The following is a 22,025-nucleotide window of genomic DNA, read 5'->3' on the forward strand; positions in this document are numbered from 1 at the left end:
ATTTTTTAAAAATTATGCACACTCTAGGATCAGATTGACCCACTAAAAGAAGGGGCTGGTCAACCCAACCGAGTTGGCCCTGAATAGGTCCCAAGTATCAATACCTAAAATCGACACAATCTAGTGATCCAGGACTGCCTAGTCCTGCGTCGGGCCTGGTCAAGGCTATCATAAACAATAGTGTACTGGTCCTAGGTCGATCAGTCCGACCCGTTGTGCACTTTGACTATGACCTCTTAGTCATGTGCTTCAACTTCACTAATTAAATTAGACCTCATTAGCTTTTTCTCGATTTTTTTCCTTACAAATTATTTATAGATGGAGGGGGCAAACAACAGCCAAAAGAACACAAACGCATTTTATAATTCACACAGAGTTGACTGTTTATTGAGGCACTACATTACATTGAATATCATTCTTAGCATACATTAACTCAACCCGGACACAAATATGCTCTCAGAAATCCAGATTTCTTGAGGAGTTGTTGCAAGCTAATGTAAAGAGGCAAGTACCTCCAACAACGAAGCAGCAAACCGCATTTGCGTCTCCTCGTCTATCGTCAAGAAGAGAGGAACATGTACAAATAGCGATTTCACTCCATTCTGCTCCGCAAAACGCAACGAATGATAGTATACATAGTTGCAGACGAACCGGCCAGCATCATCTGAGGTCGTCACTTCATAGCCCATTTTTGCCAATGACTTGGTGACGTCCTCAACAGGAAGGGAAGTCTGAAGATATCAGAAATTCGAAAAGCTGATAAGACATATTTGCAAAGAGAACGTATTCGGTCAAAGTTTTAAGTAGCTCTTCTATGACTCTTATTCTCTTGCAAAGCATGCAAGTAAGGGGAACCATCATAAGGTTCATAGTACTAATCCATTTCTTCCCTACCGATGAATTAACTCTAAATGGTGAATCTATTTTCACTAGCTATTATCGAATTAAAATCATGCATTTCGAGAGACTTTCTGTAGGAAATTGCAATCCTCAAAAACAGGAAGAAATAGCTAACAGAGTGCAAGTTCTAGACATATAGAGATGCTTATTGCCCATCTCTCTTCCTCGCATATGCCAAATTCCCCTTCCAAGGGGGAAGTCTTAATCATTCTCTAATGCTAATATGACGGAGAACTTGCAAAAGGTCAACTGAAACGTGTAGGAAGCAGTTGGAAAGAATTTGAACATTTCGTATTTAACTCTAGAGCTGCCACTTAATAAAGTAGAGAGAGAGGAAAATATTTGCACCAGCCCACAAGCATGAGATAACATCTTGATAAGCATACGCGTCGGTGCTCCAAAATGACCAATAACTCAGTGATGTTAACCAATTTTCCATATGCCATTAGTCGGCCTAGTGTAAATTACTAAAGAAAGTCGAGATAAGAATCATGAAACGAATACCTCTCGTAATCGTGAAATCCCACCATCTGCTGGAACAATTGGAACTTTCTGCAATAAGAATAGCAGTATTATATCAAACTATATACACCTCAGATATTGAAATGAGACTTGGAGAATTCCTAACGGTCCCTCTAACCTGAGGCTTCCACCCCATCTCATCAGGGCAACGGAATGTAGCTTCGTTGACAGCTTGATGCTCTATAGCGAATCTTGTTGCTCCGCTATTGACCCCAAAATGAACCTGATAACAATATACCACTATTGAGAAACCGACCTCAGAAATCACAAATAACTCGCAGAAAGACGATACATTTCATGAAGGTCGAGTTGTGTTTTGTCATAACGAGTTCAGATCTAGCTTAGCCAACTTTACAAATTACAGTTAAGAAAAAATAAATGCACGGAAGAAATTGAATTAAGAAAAAAGGGAAATGATCAATAAGGTGCTTCAGTTTGTCGTATGTGCCTATGCCACTTATTTAAAGATAGATCATAAACCACAAGAATGTGATAATCAACTAAAAAATCAACCCAGCCACCTCTCTTTCTAGTAACAAACATTTCTCTTTTATGGGGATTCTAGTAACAAACTTGAAAAGCTGCAAAGATGTTGAAAGAGTCTTCACTTTTTTCAAACATGACATAGCCTCGTATATCCCAAGCAAGCAGATCGGTACTATAAACAACCGATCAACATACTCTAATTTAGCAAACTTCAGAAGTCAAAATATTTCACCCGCAGTGCACGAAAAGCAACTTCTTAATGCAAGTCCTCTGTTATAAAGGAAATGGGCAGTTCCCAGTTGAGAGACTGACCCAAATGACTGTGCCTGAATTTGATGCAGTAGTATCCCTGCTAACGGCAGATTGTAACGTTTGGTATAAGGGAACAATAGCTCCTTGTCCTGCAGTTTCAAGAACTGTGCAACTACCAAGGACGAGCCCTTTTGGTAGACCCCTTTTATTCATGTAATCTTGGAGATTACTGACAATTTTCTCAGTTGGATTTTCTGCAACTCCATGAAACTTTTTAAATCCTGTTACATGGACGGTAACCGCAGGTGTAGGCCCTTCGGATCCCATCTAGCGACAATCCAACAACGTCAAAGCATGAAATATTTGAAACGATTACCTTGAAATCTGTGAAAGAAAAACAAAACAATGAATAAAATGATATCAAGCTATAATGTCCATTTTCCTTCATTCACAGAAGAAAACAGCAGCAGACAATGAGAAAAACATCAGCCATACAGTTCTCAGAATCCACTACGAATTATGTCAATAAAAGCAATAATATTCAATACCATAGCAGCTAAACTAGATGCAAAATCAACAAAAGCTTACATTAACTTCAATACCATACCATCGATTAACAATAATTTGCAAAAAAGACACTGTAAAATTCAGCTACTACTACAATAATCGTGAAAAATAAGGTGTAAAAAGAACAAAACAACTGGTTCTCAAGCTAGTTAAATTTGAATCGCATCCAAATCATGCTGAACAAAACACAAGATTCTACATCAACAGAGAGTTCTAAGGCAAACTGAAGACTCAAACAACAGGAAACGCAAGTTAATGCAGTAGACAGTAGCAAACAGTGATCAGGTTGAAGAACAAATGAAGAAAAGCCCACATCTTTGAAACCATGATCAAAATCAACCAAACCCCAAAATCTTGATTACATCAATAATTGACTGTAGAACCCCAAAATTTAGAGCAAAATACAACTGAAACTAAAACCCACATGAAACCCAATACACATAATCAAGAAAATCAATCAAGAAACCAAATATGGATCATAAACAAAAAGGGCCCAAAGAAAATCAGTAAATAGCGTGGAATTTTGAGCAAAGATTGAGTTTTTATTGATTGCCAATCTCACCTTAAAGCTCAAATGAAGAAGCAAAAAGCAGGAGAAATGGCTCAAACCTCTACTCTTTTATTAGTGTTGGTCAATTTTTTGGTGTAGACTAAAAACAGATTGAGATTCCTTTTATGATTACGACATTAGACTTTAGAGAGGAAAAAAGGGGGAAAAAGAAGTAATAGGAAACAAAAGCAAAATGGCTAAAGAACGTGGGGGTTTGGTGGGTTGTTTTCATGAAAAAATACAAAGATTGGTATTAGATAAATGGGATAATTACATGCTACTCTTTTCTGATTTAATATAATTACATGTAAATTTTTTATAATTTAAAAAATTATATATATAATATTTTTAAGTTTCTTTTTGGATTAAATAGCATAAAATTTGTTTCTATTTTCAAAATTCAACTAAAAATCCCATTGTGTTTTAAAAATAAGCCAAAAACAAAATCTCATTTATTTTATTAAATGTAGCTTACTTGTCCCTTTCTATTAAATTGACTTAACGGCGTCAAATTTGTTTTTTTCATATGACCGTTATGTCATTTTTATTATATATTATTTCTTATTTTAATGACCGTTGGATCTTTTTTTATTAAATAATAATCATCAGATCTAATAAATTAATCTCAACCATTATATTTTAAAAAAATAAAAAATTTGGATTCAACAAATTATTTAACTTATATTGTATAAATAAAGTTTAGCCTTGTTTTTGTTTAAAGAAATAGATCCTTCCATTAATAAAAATTCACCAATTTTTTTAATATTAGCAAAAAAAAATTAAAATTCATATTTATCATATATTTACTTATTACTGACTTATTGCACAATAAATAAATATTTTATCACTACTCTATTCTCGTAGCGGCGAAGATATGTTTCTTTTAACATGCATTAACCTGTGAAGATGTATAAGGGTAATTTAGTTAAAAGAATGATTTATTGACCTATAATAAGTCAGTAATAAGTCAATAAAAAATAAATATGAATTTTTATTAAAAAAAATTCTAATATCAGCAAATTGATTGAATTTTAACTAATGGATGAATTTATTTATTAAACAGATTTAAACATCATGGGTATTAGATGTAATATCATAAACCATAAAGAGTTTACGTATAATTACACTAAATATTAGGGGAGGATGGTGTAATTATCCCTAAATAATAATAAATGAGTAAATTGTTTCGATATTCCTTGCAAATAAGCTTAATTGCACAAATATTTTCTAACTTTTATAAAATTAAGACACACGTCTTGAGGGGTGTTAGTATAATATATATCAATGTTGAAGGGATGTTTTTGTAATAAAAGGTGTACTTATAACTGTAACTACAATTTTAAAAGATGTATTTGTAATTTTATAAAGAGTATGGAGTATTTATGCAATTAGATCTAATTTTAAAGAGTGTCGTTATAATTAATTAAAAATAATAATTATTGTTTCTAATATTTAATGACATGAGTAGTTATTGTGCAAGGAAATTATGATTTTGAGAGTAATTATTCTTCACGTGTTTACAACTATATTAAGAGGTCAATCTTTAAAAAGTTTAATTCAAAAATAATTTATTATAATAAAAAAAAGAATTTTTATATGGTGGTTTTTTGAAGAAATTGATTATATGAAAATCAATAAATCTAGTTTATGACCTTTCCCGGAATTCTAGTTATTATTATCTTATAAATATGTAAATTATTCTGATTTAGGTTATAAAAAATATTATATAAATAATTTATGATAAATTATAATTAATTCAATTTACATCAAAAATATATTAAAATATTGTGAAAATCGACTAAATACAATATTTGAATATCAACCATTCGACCAGACATACTCGATAAAATATGACTGATTTAATTTTATACTTGCATTTTCTTAGTAAATAATTAGAAAAGAAAAATTATTAATGATTTTCAATTAATGAAATATTTAATTTAATATTTATTTGTTTCCTTAAAATATAAACAAATAAATAAAAGTACTGTGGGTAATCATTTTCAAGAAATCACCCTTTTTACCTTAAAAAAAATAGTGCATTCCAAGTAAAACATTTTTGTTTCGTATTAGAGTTAAATTATGATAAAAAAATATAAATATTTTTGTTAATATATATGGCCCAAACAAGACCCAAACCACTTAAGCCCACCTGGAGGCCCACCTAAGCTATCCGACGGGTTGACCCATTAATCCATTGACCCGACCCAAATTTGACATATTGTTTAAAACTAAACTTGATTCTATTTCCTTCTCACACCCTCAAATCGCCGTCTGCTCTCTTCTCCCTCATATCTCCACTGATTCTGCAAATCTATCATTCTTCCATGGAAATGCAAGTTTTCTCAAAACCAAGATGATGGTTTTGGGGAAAGTTTCCATGGCTCCTCTTTTCCCATTGATTTTCTACACCTATAAAAAGGCTCGTGACCCCTTTTGAAAGAGAAAAAACTCGAATCTCTCATATTTTCACCGCAATCGGTTCTGAGTGAACTCGTCATCCTTTGTGGGTCTTTGTGACAGAATGTTTCTAAGTGATTTCTTGAGGTTTCCCGTCGAATTTCTTGGTAGTGGTGCAATCATGGTCTAAGATTTGGACAACTGGTCTTGTGTGACCGAAATCTGGCTTTCCTGAGCCGCATTCGTTAAGAATCTGTTTTATTATAGTTTGATTTGTTCATTATATTATAAGTTGTAATATCGATTTGTATTAAGGAGTTTCGTACTCCAATCGTTTGTAATAGTCGATTAGGATCGTGAGGTTGCCACTCGACAATTTTATAATATTTTTTACCAATAACGCAATCAAATTAATCATAAATCTCGATATATCTAATTTTTCCACTATAATTAAATTTTTATCATAAGAACAAAACGCGGTAATATTTTATATGTGTAGACAATTTTCTTGCGTATTATATTAAACATTTATTTACATGAGAAAATATCAAATTATTATAAACATTTTCTTAAGTATGTATTCTAATGAGAGACAAAAAAAATATTACACAGTAACAAATATAATTAGTCAACTTGATCTTATCATTATTTTTAAAAATAAATTATAATAGGCTTTTCTAATATTCATTATAATTAATGATCGTCTATCAAATACTCCCTCATAACAATCCATTATAGAAAATATGTGTTAAATAATTATTAATAATCAAGAAATATTTGTATTTTTTAAATAATAAGATGTATTTATAATTATAATAAATTATAGAAGAACTTTTAATAATTTATCATATTTAATAATTAGGCCCAACCACCTTCTTTTGCAAAAATAATGGCATGACAACTACATGAAACGATGTTGTAATCATCCAATGTTGTTCATTGCACCCCCATGAAGAAGAAAATAAATAAATAGTACTTGACCTGTTGGGTGCATTATCTTGATATAAATCATTATTTTTATGTGTATAAAAATAAATTGGTCCAAGAAAGTTCAAATGATTCAGCAAGAAGAAAGAAATAAGATGCCCGTAGCATTGTAGGAGGCTCAACAGGACCTGACAGGCGGCCCTGGCGGGTGTCCCTAAAGAACAAATTGGTAAAGGGAGGAGGCGCAGGACATCCCCCAACTTGAATATAATCAAAGTCTGTCAAAACATTCGGTCCAAAAGGCCCACGCACCAGGTAGCCTACTCTCCCACGTGGTACCTTATCAACTCAAGTTTCAGCAGTCACCTTGGACCACATCAGCCCTAGTAGGACCTCCCTAGAGCTGGGACTCTTTGCAGACGAGGGGTTCCACAAGACAAGGTAAGTAAATCAAGACTCCCTGGCAGCTAGGACTTACTGCGGATGAGAGGTACCCCCGACTGAAGAGGACTCCTACTAAATCACATCTAACTATGGATAATAATGATTTATCCCTTATCCCAACCACCCCCAACCAACTTCCTCAAGAATCTCAAGTGGGATAGACACCCAACAAAAAGGGGCATCCCCTATAAATACAGGTTTACTCCTCCATACGAAGTACACCTTCCTGAGACCTTTCTCACTCTAAACATTCTCTAAGCACTCTACAAGTACATTATCACGTATTCTTGCATTTTTTACCAATTTTATTCAACATATCTCGATTTTCAATCACATTTATTTATTTGTTGGCTTTATTAAATCTCAAATTCAACACTAACTTTGGCGTCGGGGTGCTAACACCTTTTTGCAGGTTCCTCCTTTAGGATTTGCATTCGCATCGACTCAAGTCTTGAACGATTGTCCAGATCCATTGGACCAGTGCATTTTTTAAACGAATCATTGAAGTCCTCTGTGGGAACACAAAGTTAAAGACGTGAGTAACAATAGAAACACCTAATAACACATTGAACAAGGAGAAGGTCGTGGAGACAGTTGGTAGCATCCAGGCCCTGTAGGTTGTGCCAGGGACACCCCTGGCCCCCGCTAATTGGGCAACCCCCGCTAGTGGGGCGATGGTCCCAAAACCCCTCAAACCCACTGACCCACTGACTGAACTTCCGTGTCACAAGCGTGGCTCGCAGTTCTAGAATGCCTGCAAAAAGGCATCCAAGATGTCCGGTACCAAATCGTGGAAGCGCCCTCGGAGGAGCAACAAGGCATCCCCTTTAGTGAAGAAATCCTAGCAGATGAACCCCCACAATTGGATGGAGCCTAACCTGTTGGAGTACGACTGAACCAAAGATCCATAGGAGCACATCTCCTACTTTGAGAATGTTGCCCTTTTCCACTGTTACACCGATGGGGTTAAGTGTTGTGTGTTTGTAACCACCTTCATACGGTCAGCCCAATAGTGGTTCAATCAATTGCCCTTGGGATCCATCCATTCATTTGAGAATTTCGCTCTCTCTTTCTCCCTCAATTTGCCAGTAGTAAATGATGTAAAAAGGCAATCATAGACCTTTTTTCTTTATAAAACAAAAGAATCAAAGTGCTAACATCTCTTTGCATATTAGACCCCCCTTTATCTTAGAATTCTGTGAAGATACTTCAACTTTTGTAGTGTCGTGGACCTCGGTACTCATAAAAATATATTAAAACAAATGCTCCTGATGTCTGGCATAGTTATAAATACCACATCATTATTAAAAAAAAATACAAATACCTCATGATATTTGATAAAATAATGTAATTTTTGAATAGAGCCCTGAAATTATCAAATCTGCCCACACTGTATTTTTTTTAAACAAAAATTTGTCAGCAAATCGGACGGAAATGGACGAAAGATTTGAAAAATTATAAAAAAAAAAACTACTTAATCCTTAAAAAGTTCATACAACTTTAAAAAACAAGTAAAATTATAATGCTTAATCTGTGATGTTATTTTTTGTCAGTTCACCTACAAAGACTAACAGATCGAACTATTTGTTGAACGACCATTAAAATCAAAAAGTACTGATAACTTTTCAAACAACTAGAAAATATTCATAATTGCATCAAACTTTAAAAAAATTCATCGTAATTTATCTTTTACATATTAAAAAAAAAAAAAAGCTCCCTACCTCGATGAATTTGACTTTATATATATGTATATATATTTGCTAAGACCAAAAAGCCTCTGCATATAAATGTTTTTTTTCACCATTTTGGTCTTTCTTTTTTTAGGGTCTTTGTTTGGTCATCTTCCAATATTTATCTTTAAAAGTAACATTAACAACCAAAAATCCTCAAATTCTAATTGTGACAATATTTTCGTAGTTAAGGGGGTAAATTTGAATTAAGCTATAATTGTGGGGTAGAAACGTAATTCCTTTAAGCTTAAGTGAGGACCAACTCTCCAGGTTATGTCCCGACATTTCAAAAACCCCGATCAAAACCCTGCGGAGAGAGAGAGAGAGAGAGAGGAGAATTTGACAGATACTGTATATGCAAACGAATCACTGAAGTTTTCGTCGGAGGAAATGGCGTCACTCTCGTTGTCTTTTCAGCACCCTTCCGTTCTTTCGGAAATGGCCGTCTCTGCAGCTCCTCGTCTTCCTGTAAGTTTGTATCCAGCTTTTTCGGAAATATTTTTTAACTTGTTATCATTATGATTAGTGTTGATCATCGTTGTATTTATTTAAATCGCCACCGGAAATCGGAAAAAAATGCTTATCATTTGCTTTTAGGAAAAGGAAAATTTGATTTCACTGGATGAGTTGAACTTTGAGTTTACATGTTGCTTATTGAAAGCGAATCTTTTGCATTATGGTCAACTTATATAGAGGTGAATTGGAAGTTATAGCTTGAATTATTTAAAAAGTTGATAAAGACAGCACATGAAATTTCTAACATGAATTTGGCGAAAAGGTTGTAGTTTTTAGGTTTATTTGAAAATGATGCTATGTAATGCTTGGTTATCTATGTGGCTAGACATATTTATTTCTGAGTGGGAATGTAATTTGTAAAGAGGCTCTTTTCAATGTATATGTATCAGTGAAAGAAACATATGCTACGTAGATTTAACAAGCAAAATGTCTCTGATGCACACTTACAGAACGATGAAGTTTTACCTCTTGAGCTAAAGCAGTTCAATAGACTAAGTTTGCAAGACAATTATTTCAGATGCACCCCTTCATGAAAGATTTTTCCTATACGATTGCTTTTTGGCCTCAGTAAATGTTCACATGTATCCTGTTCCTCCTTGCAATATCCGGTGCGCACTTTCGGGTCATTTCCATGCTAATGCATGTATAAGTATCCTATCCTTTTGTATTAACTTAAAAAAAGTTCATGTATGCAGTCAGGGATGCAGCATTGAGTTACAGGGTTAAATGCAATACCTGCTGTATTAATGGAAAAATGCAAAAAAGCCCCTGAAAAAACAAAGTGCATTTTTTTAAATCACAAGGGGTGAATTGCACTTTGTTATTTTCCGAGGGCTTTTTTGCACTTTTCCATTAACACAAGGGGGTATATTGTATTTAATCCTTGAGTTACAAGATGCACACTTATACTTCTCAGAGGAATACCATTGCCCATTGGTATGAGTTTGGTTCTGTGTTTTCCCAGAAACATATAATCACAGACCCTGATTTTGTCATCCAGAGAATAAACCAAATTATACTCAAACTATTGTTGAGACCACGGAAGAAGTGTGATTCCAAAGTAGCCTAATCCCTGTTGAGAGTCAACATCTGGGAAGCTAGCTTAGAGCAGATACTGGAGCTGGAATGTGCCAAGCTTAAAATGATAGAAACCACTAAAAGTTCATATGGATTAGTATTGAGATTAATTACTGCGCTAAATCACAATAATCTTTTTGTATGGGAACTATGTGCAATTCTCAGTATGTGTTTATCTGCAATTTGTCTGCCTTAGCTCAATTCAGAAAGAAGTAGATGTGTAGAAAATTTCTAATGGTTGTGACAAAGGTAATTCATTGTCTTTCTTCGCGTTTTATAAGCATTGAGTTCAAAAAATACTTGGAACTAAAATTGATGTGATTTTAGTTAAATAATTCAATTAACTTACTAGAAGAATTTGAAAGAAATATAAGAACAAGTGAACAACATGTTTTAACAGAAGTATTAGAATGCTGGGATTTAAACTTTGATCCCAAATTCCCAATGTGAGGGTGAGTTTCAACGCATGATGACAATGAAGTGTGATGAGTGAGAACTAAAAAATCGGTCCTGGGAAGCAACAAAAGCCTCAAATCTGATTAAGTCATGAGCACTGTGTTTCCCAAGTAAGTTAAGGATTCAAGTTCTTTAGTTGCCAGTTTATTGTGATAGCAGTTGGAGTTAAATTTCTTGCTCTTCATTTTATGATAGTTAATTCGTAACCTCTTATTAGGAGCTACACAACTCTCAAATGATAACTCTTGGATTTTGTCTGATTTTGACAATACATAATTTGTACCCTGGAGCTAGTATGCCTCTTCTGGATACTTGGACACTCAAATTAAAATTGTGGAACAGTGGAAGTGAAGAAATTAAAGGGGTGAGTGGAATTTGTTGAGGATAAGCAGCATGCAACTGAATGGAAAATTATTATTAACCACTTCATTTTGGAGCAGGTAATATTTGCCTTTTGGCTGTTATTGTGGAATACTTGCTAGATTTTATTTGGAAACATGGAGATAATTGGTAGGCTATGTTTTGGAATTGAATAAAGAGAACAAGGAATGACTATGGAGTTTTTAATTTCTAGAAGGTTGTACCTAACATGTAGTTTGGGACAGAACCAAGAAGTAACCCTTTCGACATGTGGTTTGTAGGTGGCAGAAAGTTTCATAACTTTAGCTGTTCACCATCGTCCTTTGTCCTGTGGAAGTACCTGGTGGATTTGCAGGAACTTTAAAGATTTAAAACTTCGGATGCTTCAAAATCTGAATTTTCAAGGGCCCAAGAGAAAACATGATGAGAAAAATGAATTTAAGATGCTGCAAATAGAAGAGAAAGATCAGTTACTTGACCATTCAGAAGCACATCATGGAAGACAAAATCTCCAACAGTTGTCAGCAGTCACTGTATCAAATGGTTAGCACTGTCAAATTTAGGCTTCTAGTTGAATGAATTATGAGTATTAAAGACATGTGCCCGTTTGTCAGGTGATCCTTGTAATTAAATTGACTGGGGGAACCTGGTATTTGCCAACTTAAGATAAGTTGTACTGTTTTGTGATTTAGCATCTTGGAACTGAAAGGCAATTGCTAGCTAACTCAAATTTCATATTGTCTGAGGTTTCCATGGCTTTGTAAATCTTTCAGATTAAGTAAATCATTTTGTACAGTATAGGTGACCTAAGAATTGGTGAATCAGTGCAGATTCTGTTGAAAGAGGCAAACAACCAAATTTTAGCCAGAAGATAATTCTATCAAATTCAATTCTCAACTTTGTTGCTACTGAAATGTATGTTGTTGCAGAATCCTCATCATCTTCCAAAACTCAGCATGAGGATAATTCTTCACCAAATCAGTTTGACAAGTCCAGAAGAATTGAGACACCGGCCCTACAAACTCAAGCCTTAGGTATCACTCCTCAGGGTAGACCACCATTTCTTAGCATTGCTATTATTGGGGCTACTGGTGAACTAGCAAGGAGGAAAATCTTTCCAGCACTATTTGCTTTGTACTACAGTGGCTTTCTTCCGGAGGTAGCTCTGTTGAACTATGTTATATTTCACTTTTGTTAATTTTTTCATGCATTCGTATGGCAGGAACGCCTTTCACTATATGCTCCAGTTTAAACCACATCTGTAAATTTTCTCACATTATATCATGTCTATTTATTTATATTAGTATGATTTTGACAATATTCATTATACCTTCAAATTGTATTTTCACATGAAAGTCAAGGGAAGTTCTTAATCGTTCATCTTTTCAGTTCTATTCTTTCCTATGTTTCCGTAGCTGGGAAATAAGAACATTAAAACATCTAATGATAAATTATTGACTTCCCGCATCATTTCTTTTTTCTATAGATTGTTTGAAAGAAGAGCACATAAATCTACCATTTCTAGGACCTTTTATATTAGAAAATTAAACTAATCGTTACTTTGGTGCCATCGGGGTCTTTAATGGTCTGAGACACGAGAAAAAGGAGATTCAACTTCATTTTATCTCTTCTTTTAGACTTCCAAGAAGAAAATGTTCAGCTCCGTGCTGACAGTTTTCTTCTTCCACCTGTTAAAGAATGTACTTGCACCCCATTATAGTTACACATACCGACATTGTGTCTTTTGAAGATTTATGGCTATTCTGAATTGCTATGCATAAAAGTTAAAATGAAGACATGGTTAAAGTAAGCGGATTAAAACTGTGGAGGGACTAAGGAAATAGGATTAGGGGCAGAACGTCATTCTAGGTTAAAACACTTCAAATCTTAGCATCTTGAAGCATATCATGTTCTTGTCGTACAATTTATGCACTTTCCGTTGGTAAGCAAAACATTTGATTTAGCTCTTTTGCTGCAGAATGTTGGTATATTTGGATATTCAAGGAAAAATTTAACTGATGACGACTTTCGATCCATGATAGCATCAACTTTAACATGTCGGATTGATCAGCAGTATGTTCTCCTTTTCATACCAAATACTTGTGATTTCCTTGTTCCTTCATTGTGACCTCATCCCAAATTCTTAATCAGAAGTGGCTTGAAATGGGAAAGTATACCTTTTATCTTCTATATGTGAAACCATTTGGTGCCTTCTTGTTCTTCCCGCTGACATTGTTAAAGTAATACCGTTTCTCCAGGAAATTATTTCACATAAGACCATATAGGTGTTCTGTTGCTTACAGTCCAACATTGTTATTTACTCGCATAAAGAATCCCTATACTCTAAAGTGGCAGCATTATTAGACTGTTAATTATTTGTAATAAGAATGTCTTTTGAGTTTTTAATGGAGGTCTGCCTTGTACTGGAATGGAATGTATATGTGAATCTTGAAATGTCACTTTATCTACAACTACAGGGAAAACTGCAATGAAAAAATGGAAGCTTTTATGAGAAGAACGTATTATCTCAATGGAGGATATGACAACGGAGAAGGAATGTTGAAGCTTAGAGCTCGAATGGAAAGAGTGGAGGTACAATGCCATTGTCAAAGATAATAGGAGTTAGCTTTCTGATTCCGGTTGTCCATACTTTCACATAATGTACTCTTGGATTTTCTTGATATTTGACCTCAACAGCTTACTACCTCAGGGAGAGTTTGGAGCAAACAGAATATTCTACCTTTCTGTGCCCCAGGAGGCATTGCTGGATGTTGCATCATCTCTTGCTGATAACGGTCAAAGCCAGAAGGGTTGGAATCGTATAATAACAGAGAAGCCCTTTGGTTCTGATTTACAATCCTCTCAACAGCTGACTCGTTCTCTTCTTCTGAAATTCAAGGAGAATCAGTTGTATAGGTGAACCAAGTTTTACTCCATATTCATAAGGGTAACCCAAAACTTATTTGATTACTGACAATGGTATCACTTTCATTGAATACCCCTACAATCTTTATTTTCAGAATAGATCATCTTTTAGGGAGGAACACCATTGAAAATCTTGCTGTTCTAAGGTTCTCTAACCTAGTGTTTATGCCATTATGGAATCGGAATTACATACGCAATGTACAGGTAATAGTATTCTGTGTTCCTGTTGATGTTGCATGGACCTTTCCTTTACTTCTTTGCTTTTACATTCTATGCCTTGAGTTCCATTTGTAATATATTCAGGTCATCCTGTCGGAGGATTTAGGCCTAAAGACACCTGATGGGTAAAAAAATTGTATCATATATGTACAATCTATATTTCCTTGACCTACAAATAATCCAGTTGACGCTGTTGTATTCATAATACTTTAGGTATTTAAATAGCTCCGGAATTATAGGTGATGTTGTCCACAGCCACATATTCCAAACCATCGCGTTGCTTGCTATGGAACCTCCTGTAACTCTTGATGGCGAAGATGTTCGAAATGAAAAGGTATATCACTCTGTGTATATATGCATTTCATATAACTCCTGGACCATTTTTTCTTGGTTGACGAGTAGAAGTCTCTCCCCAGGTCAAACTTTTAAGATCAATTCGGAAGTTGGAAACTAGTGATGTTATCCTTGGGTATTGCACACCTGCATCTGGAAGCAAGGGTGCTGCTAAATTTGGCAAAATGATGCCGACATACTTCGCAACTGCTTTATACATTGACAACGCACGGTGGGATGGTGTTCCATTTCTAATTAAAGTAGGCAGGGGACTTAATAAACACAGGTAGTATCATCATTTTGCTTTGTGATGTTTCATTCACTCATCATAGATGCCATTGTATGTAGGCTGCACTAGATTATCATTTGGTTGTGCATCTTCATTATTAATCATAATCAAGAAAGTGGTGAACGTCGTAAGTGAAATTGAAGTATGTTAGATATTGGATGCCTTTTTATATACACTTTGCAAAGTGATAATGGGTCAAATATTTTCTGTCAGGTTTCTGCAGTTGATCACAAAATGTCCCTTTTTCTGGGCCTTGTCCAGTACACTGCTCACCCATCCCTTCTCCAGCTTAGTATGATAGATAACTTTGAGTACACTTGGTTTTCAGTAAAGACTACCTTCCTGTAACACTACAGTGTGTGTTGTTTTCTTGAATGCTAGAAATGTCATTCAAAATAGTAAGTTGTAATTGTCTGCATTCTAATGATGTTAGCCATGGGGATGCAGAGTCGAAATTCGCATTCAATTTCACCATGTTCCAGGGAATCTTTACCTTGCACATATCGGACATAATTCTGATCTTACCAACAACGAGCTGGTATTACGAGATGTGCCTGATGAAGCAATTCTGGTCAGAGTCAACAACAAAATTCCCGGATTAGGCATCTACTTGGATGCTTCTGAATTGAATTTGTTTTATAAGGATAAGTAAGCTATTTAATCTCTTTGAACCCTTTTCTCCTTATAAGATACTATATAACTGTGATACAAAAGATCTTGTTTTGCTTATTTTTTATGTTCATCTGTATTTGCCAGGTACGATATAGAGGTACCCGACTCTTACGAGCAACTTCTTCATGACGTCATAGACGGAGACAACCATTTATTCATGAGAAGCGATGAGGTCGCAGCTGCATGGAATATCTTAGCTCCAGTTCTGAACGCAATTGACAACAACAACTTCGTACCCGAACGATATGAACAGGGAGGTAGATGTTAGAAACCTCACTAAACATCAAAAGTTTGCTGAGTGTGGACGGGAAGAAAGCAAGAAGAAGGCTCTGTTTCATAGCTGAAAAATATCAGACTGTATTGCACCAAATGTGGTTCGAACTTGCGATTAAATACAGAGACTTCAACTGACTCATAACCGTCTACAACTACCTAACTGACTCAGCTATGACGTGGACCAATCATCCACAAAATAAGTGACGTGTATGCCACACAACAAATACAACACAAAATAGAAGAAGCGTGTGATGAATGACACGCTTCTACCCGGCATCGAACAGAAAGGAATCAGCAACTTCATCATCATCTTCTTTGCTGAGTTCTGTATCAGCAAAGGCAGCAGTAGCAGCAGCAGAGGAAGCAGCAGGTACTGGAGACTTCAAGGATGTAGCATTCTCAACAGCCCCCCCACAAGTGGGACGAGGGTGCAACGCAACAAGACCCAACTTGCCGAGTAGGAATGCGAAAGACTTCAGAGACAATGACTTAGTAAAAAGGTCAGCCAGCTGCAAAGAACTACGAATGTGCAAAGGAGCTAAGAATCCATCTTTGTACGCAGTGCGAACTACATGGCAATCAATCTCAATGTGCTTCGTACGCTCATGGAAAACGGGGTTGGCCATGATATGTAAAGCCGCTTGATTATCACAGAACAAGCGCACAGGAAGAGATAATTTGATACCAAAATCAGACAACAAATAGGAAAGCCACTTAAGCTCACAAACTGTCGACGCCATACTTCGATATTCTGCTTCGGCGGTGGAACGTGAAACTGTGGACTGTTTCTTTGTCTTCCAAGACACCAAGGCATCTCCCAAGAAAATGCAATAGCCTGTGAGCGAGCGTCGTGAGTCAGTGCAAGACGCCCAATCGGCATCGCAATAAGCCGTCAAATCAAAAGAACATGTAGCAGGAAAAAACAGCCCTTTGGATGGCTCTCCCTTAAGGTAACGAACAACATGTAGCGCGGCCTTCCAATGAGCAACACACGGATGATTCAGAAATTGGCTAAGCTGTTGTACCGAGTGCGATATGTCAGGACGGGTGAAACCCAAATACAATAATCGGCCAATGAGTCGTCGATACTGATCCGGTTGTGGAAGTAGAGCACCACAGTCACCACTAAGTGTAAGGCCAAACGGAAGAGGAGTGCTCGCAGACTTCGCAGACATCATCCCAGTATCACGAACGATATCGTGAACGTATTTGGTCTGAGCAAGATAAAGACCATCAGAATTGCGAGCAATTTCGAGCCCCAGAAAATAACGTGCGTCACCAAGATCTTTGATGGTGAAGAGTGAATGTAGATAGGTCTTGACAGATTGAATAAGCTCCAAGGATGGGGCTGTAACCACGATGTCGTCAACATAAACTAGAAGAGCCACTAGCCCACTATCCGTCATCTTGGTGAAGAGGCAATGATCATAGGCCGACTGAGAAAAACCAAAGTCTGTAAGCTTAAGAGTGAGCTCGACGTTCCACTGTCGAGAGGCTTGCTTCAAGCCATAGAGGGAACGCTCCAACTTGCAAACAAGGCCAGGTTGAACAGAGTATCCTTCCGGTGGTTGCATATACAAATCCTCCTCCAAGTAGCCGTGCAAAAATGCATTATTCACGTCCATCTGCTGCAAGGGCCACCCATAAGCAGCTGCTACAGCGAGAAGTACGCGCACTGTGACCGGTTTTGCAACAGGAGAGAAATTGTCCGTATAATCCACCCCGGCTATCTGTGAAAAACCCTTCGCCACCAGGCGAGCTTTGTATCTTTCCACCGAACCATCTGCCCGCAACTTCGTTTTATACACCCACTTGCACCCAATCGGTCTCTTTCCAGCTGGTAGAGGAACAAGAGACCATGTATGGTTGTTCTCCAAAGCAGTGATTTCAGCTTTCATTGCATCGAGCCACTCTTGATGCTGCATCGCCTCTTGATACGACTTAGGCTCCTGCAAAACTGACATAGATGCTACAAAGGATGTATATGCGGCATTACATGGATGAATGATGCAAGAGTTAGTGACAGTAGAAACAAAATCCTCAAGCCAAATTGGCTTTCGAGAAATTCTATTTGAACGACGAGGAACAGGGGAAATAGCACGAGTGGAGGCGTCTATAGATGGTAGTGGAGACACACGCTGTGAATAAGGGGACTGAGACACAACAGGCTGAGGAGAGAACAAGGAGGAAGGAGACGAAACCGCATCAACGTCTAGTGAAACTAGAGGCAACGGAGGCGAGGGATTAGAGGAGGAAACGTTCTGCGAGAAAGGGAACACTCCTTCGTAGAATTGGACATCCCTGGAAAACAAAACAGAACGTGAGTCTAAATCAAATAACTTGTATGCCTTTTGGTGCATCGAATAACCTATGAAGACACACTTTAAGGCTCTAGGATGGAATTTTGATTTATGAGGATTTAAATTGGTAGCAAAACATAGTGAGCCGAAAACCCGCAAGTGGTTATATGTAGGAAGGTGTCCATGGAGTAATTCAAAAGGTGTTTTCCAATGTAAAAGTTTACTAGGAGTTCTATTAATCAAGAATGTGGCAGTAAGGATGGCGTCTCCCCAGAATCTTATGGGAAGAGATGCCTGGAAGAGTAAGGCCCGAGCGACATTCAACAAATGCCTGTGTTTTCGTTCGACTCGACCATTTTGCTGAGGAGTGTATGTGCAGGAAGACTGATGAATGATTCCTAAATCAGAACAAAGAGTTTGACAGTCGTGATTAAAGAACTCCGAACCATTGTCAGACCTTAAGGTTTTAATGGAACGCTTAAACTGGTTAGAGATTAGAGAACAGAAATGCTTCAAGGTAACAGGGACTTGGGATTTTTGTCTAAGGATGAAGGTCCAAAGACACCGTGAATAATCATCAAGTAATGTTAAAACGTATGTACCCCCCAACAGATTAGAAGCAGCATACGGTCCCCATAAATCCATATGCACTAGTTCAAAAGGTGTATTAGAATAAGAGGAGCTAACGGGAAAAGGTACACGAGATTGCATAGCTTTATGACAAACATCACAAGGAGTTTTATCATTATCAACACTAAAGACAATATTTTTGATGTGTTTGACAGCTTGTAAAGAAGCATGCCCTAGACGTTGATGCCACAAAGTTTGGTTGTCAGATTGTGTGCACGACATGGCAAGACCACTACCAACACTATCCATGGCAGAAGCAAAACTGGGATGAGGTCTGAAAATGTATAAGTTCTTGAACAAATGAGCTATGGCCAGGCCTTTCTTACTGTCCTGGTCCTGCAAAAAGCATGATTCTTTAGTGAAGAGAAGCTGAAAAGAAGTGTGAGTACAGAGTTGGCTGACAGATATTAGGTTGACAGAAAATTGAGGCACAAAAAAAACATTATGTAGTGTGATTTTGTCGCTTAATTGAACACTGCCCACATAAGTAACAACATTTTTCGAACCATCTGGTAAATGGATGAAGTGAGGAGTAGCAGGTTTAGCAAATGAATGAAAAGATGCAATGTTCGCACATACATGATTGGTAGCCCCCGTGTCAATGATCCAAGAGCTTAAATCAATACCAGTTGGCTTAGCAGTATTACCTGCAAACTCCTCTTCAAATTGTACAAAGTTTGCGTGGCTAGTGATAGGATCCGAGGGAGCATTCGCCTTTGTCAACAGCTGAATCAATTGAGTCATCATTCTCGTGGCATTGTCCGGCACTCCTTCATCTTTAACATCAATATTAGCTGTAAAAGCTCTCCCCTTTTTCTTCTTTTCATTGAGCGATTTATACCAATCAGGTATTCCGTGCAACTGGAAGCAAGTGTCCTGCCCATGTCCGGGTTTGCGACAATGTGAACAAACCACAGTTCGTCTTTCTGCTGCAGTAATCCGCTGTCTTTGTGCATATTTTCCATCATCTCTCTTACTGCCTTTAGAGAATAGTTGATAGGCTACATTATTGGTGTTCATTTCCATGGAAGTGTGTATCATTCTCTGTTGTTCAACAGCATAAACCATTGAAAAAGCTTTCTCTACAGTTGGTAAAGGGTCGAGCATGAGAATCTGACTGCGTTCGTTGCTAAAAACCTCATGAAGCCCCATGAGAAACTGCATTAATTGCGTCAGTGAAGCAAGTTGATCAATCTCCTCATTAATCCCACAAGTACATCTTCCACACTTACACCTCGGTGGAGGAGCCAAGCAATTAAGCTCATTCCAGAGTTTCGTGACCTTTGTCAAGTAGGCGGTAAGGCTCAAATCCTGCTGAGCGACCGAAGAGAGCTCCCTCTGCAACTGGTATATTAAAGGTCCATTGCTTCGTCCGTATCGCGCCTGCACTGCTAGCCAAAGTTCACGCGAGGTGCTGCAGTACATGAAGGACTCTACTATGTCCTTCGACATGGAGTTCCAAAGCCATGAAGTGACCATCAAATCGACACGCCTCCACTGCTCAAAAATAAGTGAACCAGGAGCTGGTTTTGAGAACGAACCGTCTATGAAGCCTAGCTTCATTTTCGTTCCAAGAGATACATATACTGCTCGCTGCCACACCAAAAAATTCGTACCATCTAGCGGCGAAGATGTTAACGCCAGCTGCGAATGCTCAGAAGGATGAATGAAAAGCATGTCCTTCTCGTACTGAGACGATGCTTCACCTGTTCTGTGTCCCATAGTCGACGAGGCTGCTTCATCCGCCATTCTGAATCAAAATCAATAAGGTATGCAATCACTGCAATGAGGTAACCCAGAGACCTTCACGTAGAAGGCTCTGATACCATGTTAGAAACCTCACTAAACATCAAAAGTTTGCTGAGTGTGGACGGGAAGAAAGCAAGAAGAAGGCTCTGTTTCATAGCTGAAAAATATCAGACTGTATTGCACCAAATGTGGTTCGAACTTGCGATTAAATACAGAGACTTCAACTGACTCATAACCGTCTACAACTACCTAACTGACTCAGCTATGACGTGGACCAATCATCCACAAAATAAGTGACGTGTATGCCACACAACAAATACAACACAAAATAGAAGAAGCGTGTGATGAATGACACGCTTCTACCCGGCATCGAACAGAAAGGAATCAGCAACTTCATCATCATCTTCTTTGCTGAGTTCTGTATCAGCAAAGGCAGCAGTAGCAGCAGCAGAGGAAGCAGCAGGTACTGGAGACTTCAAGGATGTAGCATTCTCAACAGTAGAGGTCCAGACAAAGCTGTCTATCTTTGGGCAAAACATGGTGTCCAGTGGACGGACGACTAACAATCTCAAAGCTCCCACCTTTTGCCGGTATGTGCTACTGAATATTGGATTTACACAAAGTATAGACAACTATTATTCCATATTTTGTTTATTTGCAACAAAAACTTAGGATGCAATAAGTGAATCACTTTTTGGCAGTCTTGTGTTCAAAGCATGGGAGCTGTAATACTTCATTTTGCATATTAAAATTCTGTCTTGAGACCGACACCAAACTTCAATTAGACCGTATTAAGCCGATATGAAATTCGACTCAGGGTATATTTATGCAATTGATTATCTGAACCTGGGCATGATTGGGTAGATCTCCTATATGAGAGTATGTGAATGCATTTATGACAGCTAAATAATTTATTTTCATGTAGTGTTATTATATTCTTGGAGTTATTATTTGATGTAGTTGCTGTTAAAACTAAATAAAACTATGGTATTTATTTTTTATTATGTGTTGTAAATTATCTTTGTTATATCAATATATATATATATGTATATGCATATAACATTACTAAATCCGCGTAATATTAATTTAGCTATCATTAAATGAAATATTTATGCGGGACACAAGAAATTTTTATATTTGTTGCTTAAAGTATGAAATAAATGTTACACTAAAAAATTAGAACAAATAAAAGTTTCCTAAGAAAATTTCATAAAGAAATTGGAGTTTCGAAGGAAATTAGATTATTTTGAAATTACCATCTATTTTCATTTTCATAAAATCGAAAATGAAAAAGTTTCAATAATTTCAATTGAAAAGTATGAAAATTTTAGACCACGTGACTATTACATACTTAAATTTTTTTTTTGCATAATATATCAATATTTTTAAATCAACTAACATTACAATATTTAATATATAATGAATCAATATTTTTAAATCAACCA

The 22,025-nt window shown here is 36.7% G+C and overlaps 2 protein-coding genes across 7 annotated transcripts; one reads left to right on the top strand and one right to left on the bottom strand.

Annotated features, from left to right (window-relative positions):
- Positions 1–344: 344 nt before the first annotated feature.
- Positions 345–3,446, bottom strand: LOC105172454 (uncharacterized). 2 transcript variants are annotated; one of them, XM_011093884.3, is made up of 5 exons: positions 3,290–3,446; positions 2,221–2,544; positions 1,541–1,645; positions 1,405–1,452; positions 345–731 (listed from the first exon to the last, which is right to left on the bottom strand). In XM_011093884.3, exons 2-5 carry the CDS (start codon positions 2,485–2,487, stop codon positions 492–494), a joined length of 660 nt encoding a protein of 219 aa, XP_011092186.1. In that variant the 5' UTR covers positions 2,488–2,544; positions 3,290–3,446; the 3' UTR covers positions 345–491. The 2 variants fall into 2 exon arrangements, with proteins under 2 accessions (XP_011092186.1, XP_020553125.1); XM_020697466.2 differs by lacking the exon at positions 3,290–3,446 and having other exon boundaries at positions 2,221–3,262.
- A 5,603-nt stretch (positions 3,447–9,049) lies between these two features.
- G6PD4 (glucose-6-phosphate dehydrogenase 4) lies at positions 9,050–21,223 on the top strand. 5 transcript variants are annotated; one of them, XM_020697094.2, is made up of 13 exons: positions 9,050–9,246; positions 11,469–11,730; positions 12,117–12,346; positions 13,166–13,260; positions 13,665–13,779; positions 13,898–14,103; positions 14,208–14,316; positions 14,416–14,456; positions 14,545–14,665; positions 14,748–14,950; positions 15,401–15,601; positions 15,710–15,888; positions 21,085–21,223. In XM_020697094.2, the coding sequence occupies exons 1-13, from the start codon at positions 9,052–9,054 to the stop codon at positions 21,141–21,143; spliced, it is 2,016 nt and encodes a 671-aa protein (XP_020552753.2). In that variant the 5' UTR covers positions 9,050–9,051; the 3' UTR covers positions 21,144–21,223. The 5 variants fall into 5 exon arrangements, with proteins under 5 accessions (XP_020552753.2, XP_088741843.1, XP_088741844.1 ...); XM_088885717.1 differs by lacking the exon at positions 21,085–21,223 and adding an exon at positions 11,122–11,267 and having other exon boundaries at positions 15,710–16,043; XM_088885718.1 differs by lacking the exon at positions 21,085–21,223 and adding an exon at positions 11,170–11,267 and having other exon boundaries at positions 15,710–16,043.
- The last annotated feature ends 802 nt before the right edge of the window (positions 21,224–22,025 follow it).

Source organism: Sesamum indicum, linkage group LG10, assembly GCF_026168435.1.
Source record: "Sesamum indicum cultivar Baizhima isolate 11 linkage group LG10, ASM2616843v1, whole genome shotgun sequence".
Classification (NCBI taxonomy): Eukaryota; Viridiplantae; Streptophyta; class Magnoliopsida; order Lamiales; family Pedaliaceae; genus Sesamum; species Sesamum indicum.

Excerpts from the sequence above, each read along its gene's own strand:
- LOC105172454 (XM_011093884.3), bottom strand. The coding sequence starts at position 2,487 with ATGGGATCCGAAGGGCCTACACCTGCGGTTACCGTCCATGTAACAGGA. Across the intron at positions 1,453-1,540 it reads AGATGGGGTGGAAGCCTCAG|AAAGTTCCAATTGTTCCAGC; the intron begins GTTAGAGGGACC and ends TTCTTATTGCAG. Across the intron at positions 732-1,404 it reads GGATTTCACGATTACGAGAG|ACTTCCCTTCCTGTTGAGGA; the intron begins GTATTCGTTTCA and ends TGATATCTTCAG.
- G6PD4 (XM_020697094.2), top strand. The coding sequence starts at position 9,052 with ATGTCCCGACATTTCAAAAACCCCGATCAAAACCCTGCGGAGAGAGAG. Across the intron at positions 14,457-14,544 it reads GGCCTAAAGACACCTGATGG|GTATTTAAATAGCTCCGGAA; the intron begins GTAAAAAAATTG and ends ATAATACTTTAG. Across the intron at positions 15,889-21,084 it reads ATATGAACAGGGAGGTAGAT|GTCCAGACAAAGCTGTCTAT; the intron begins GTTAGAAACCTC and ends TCAACAGTAGAG.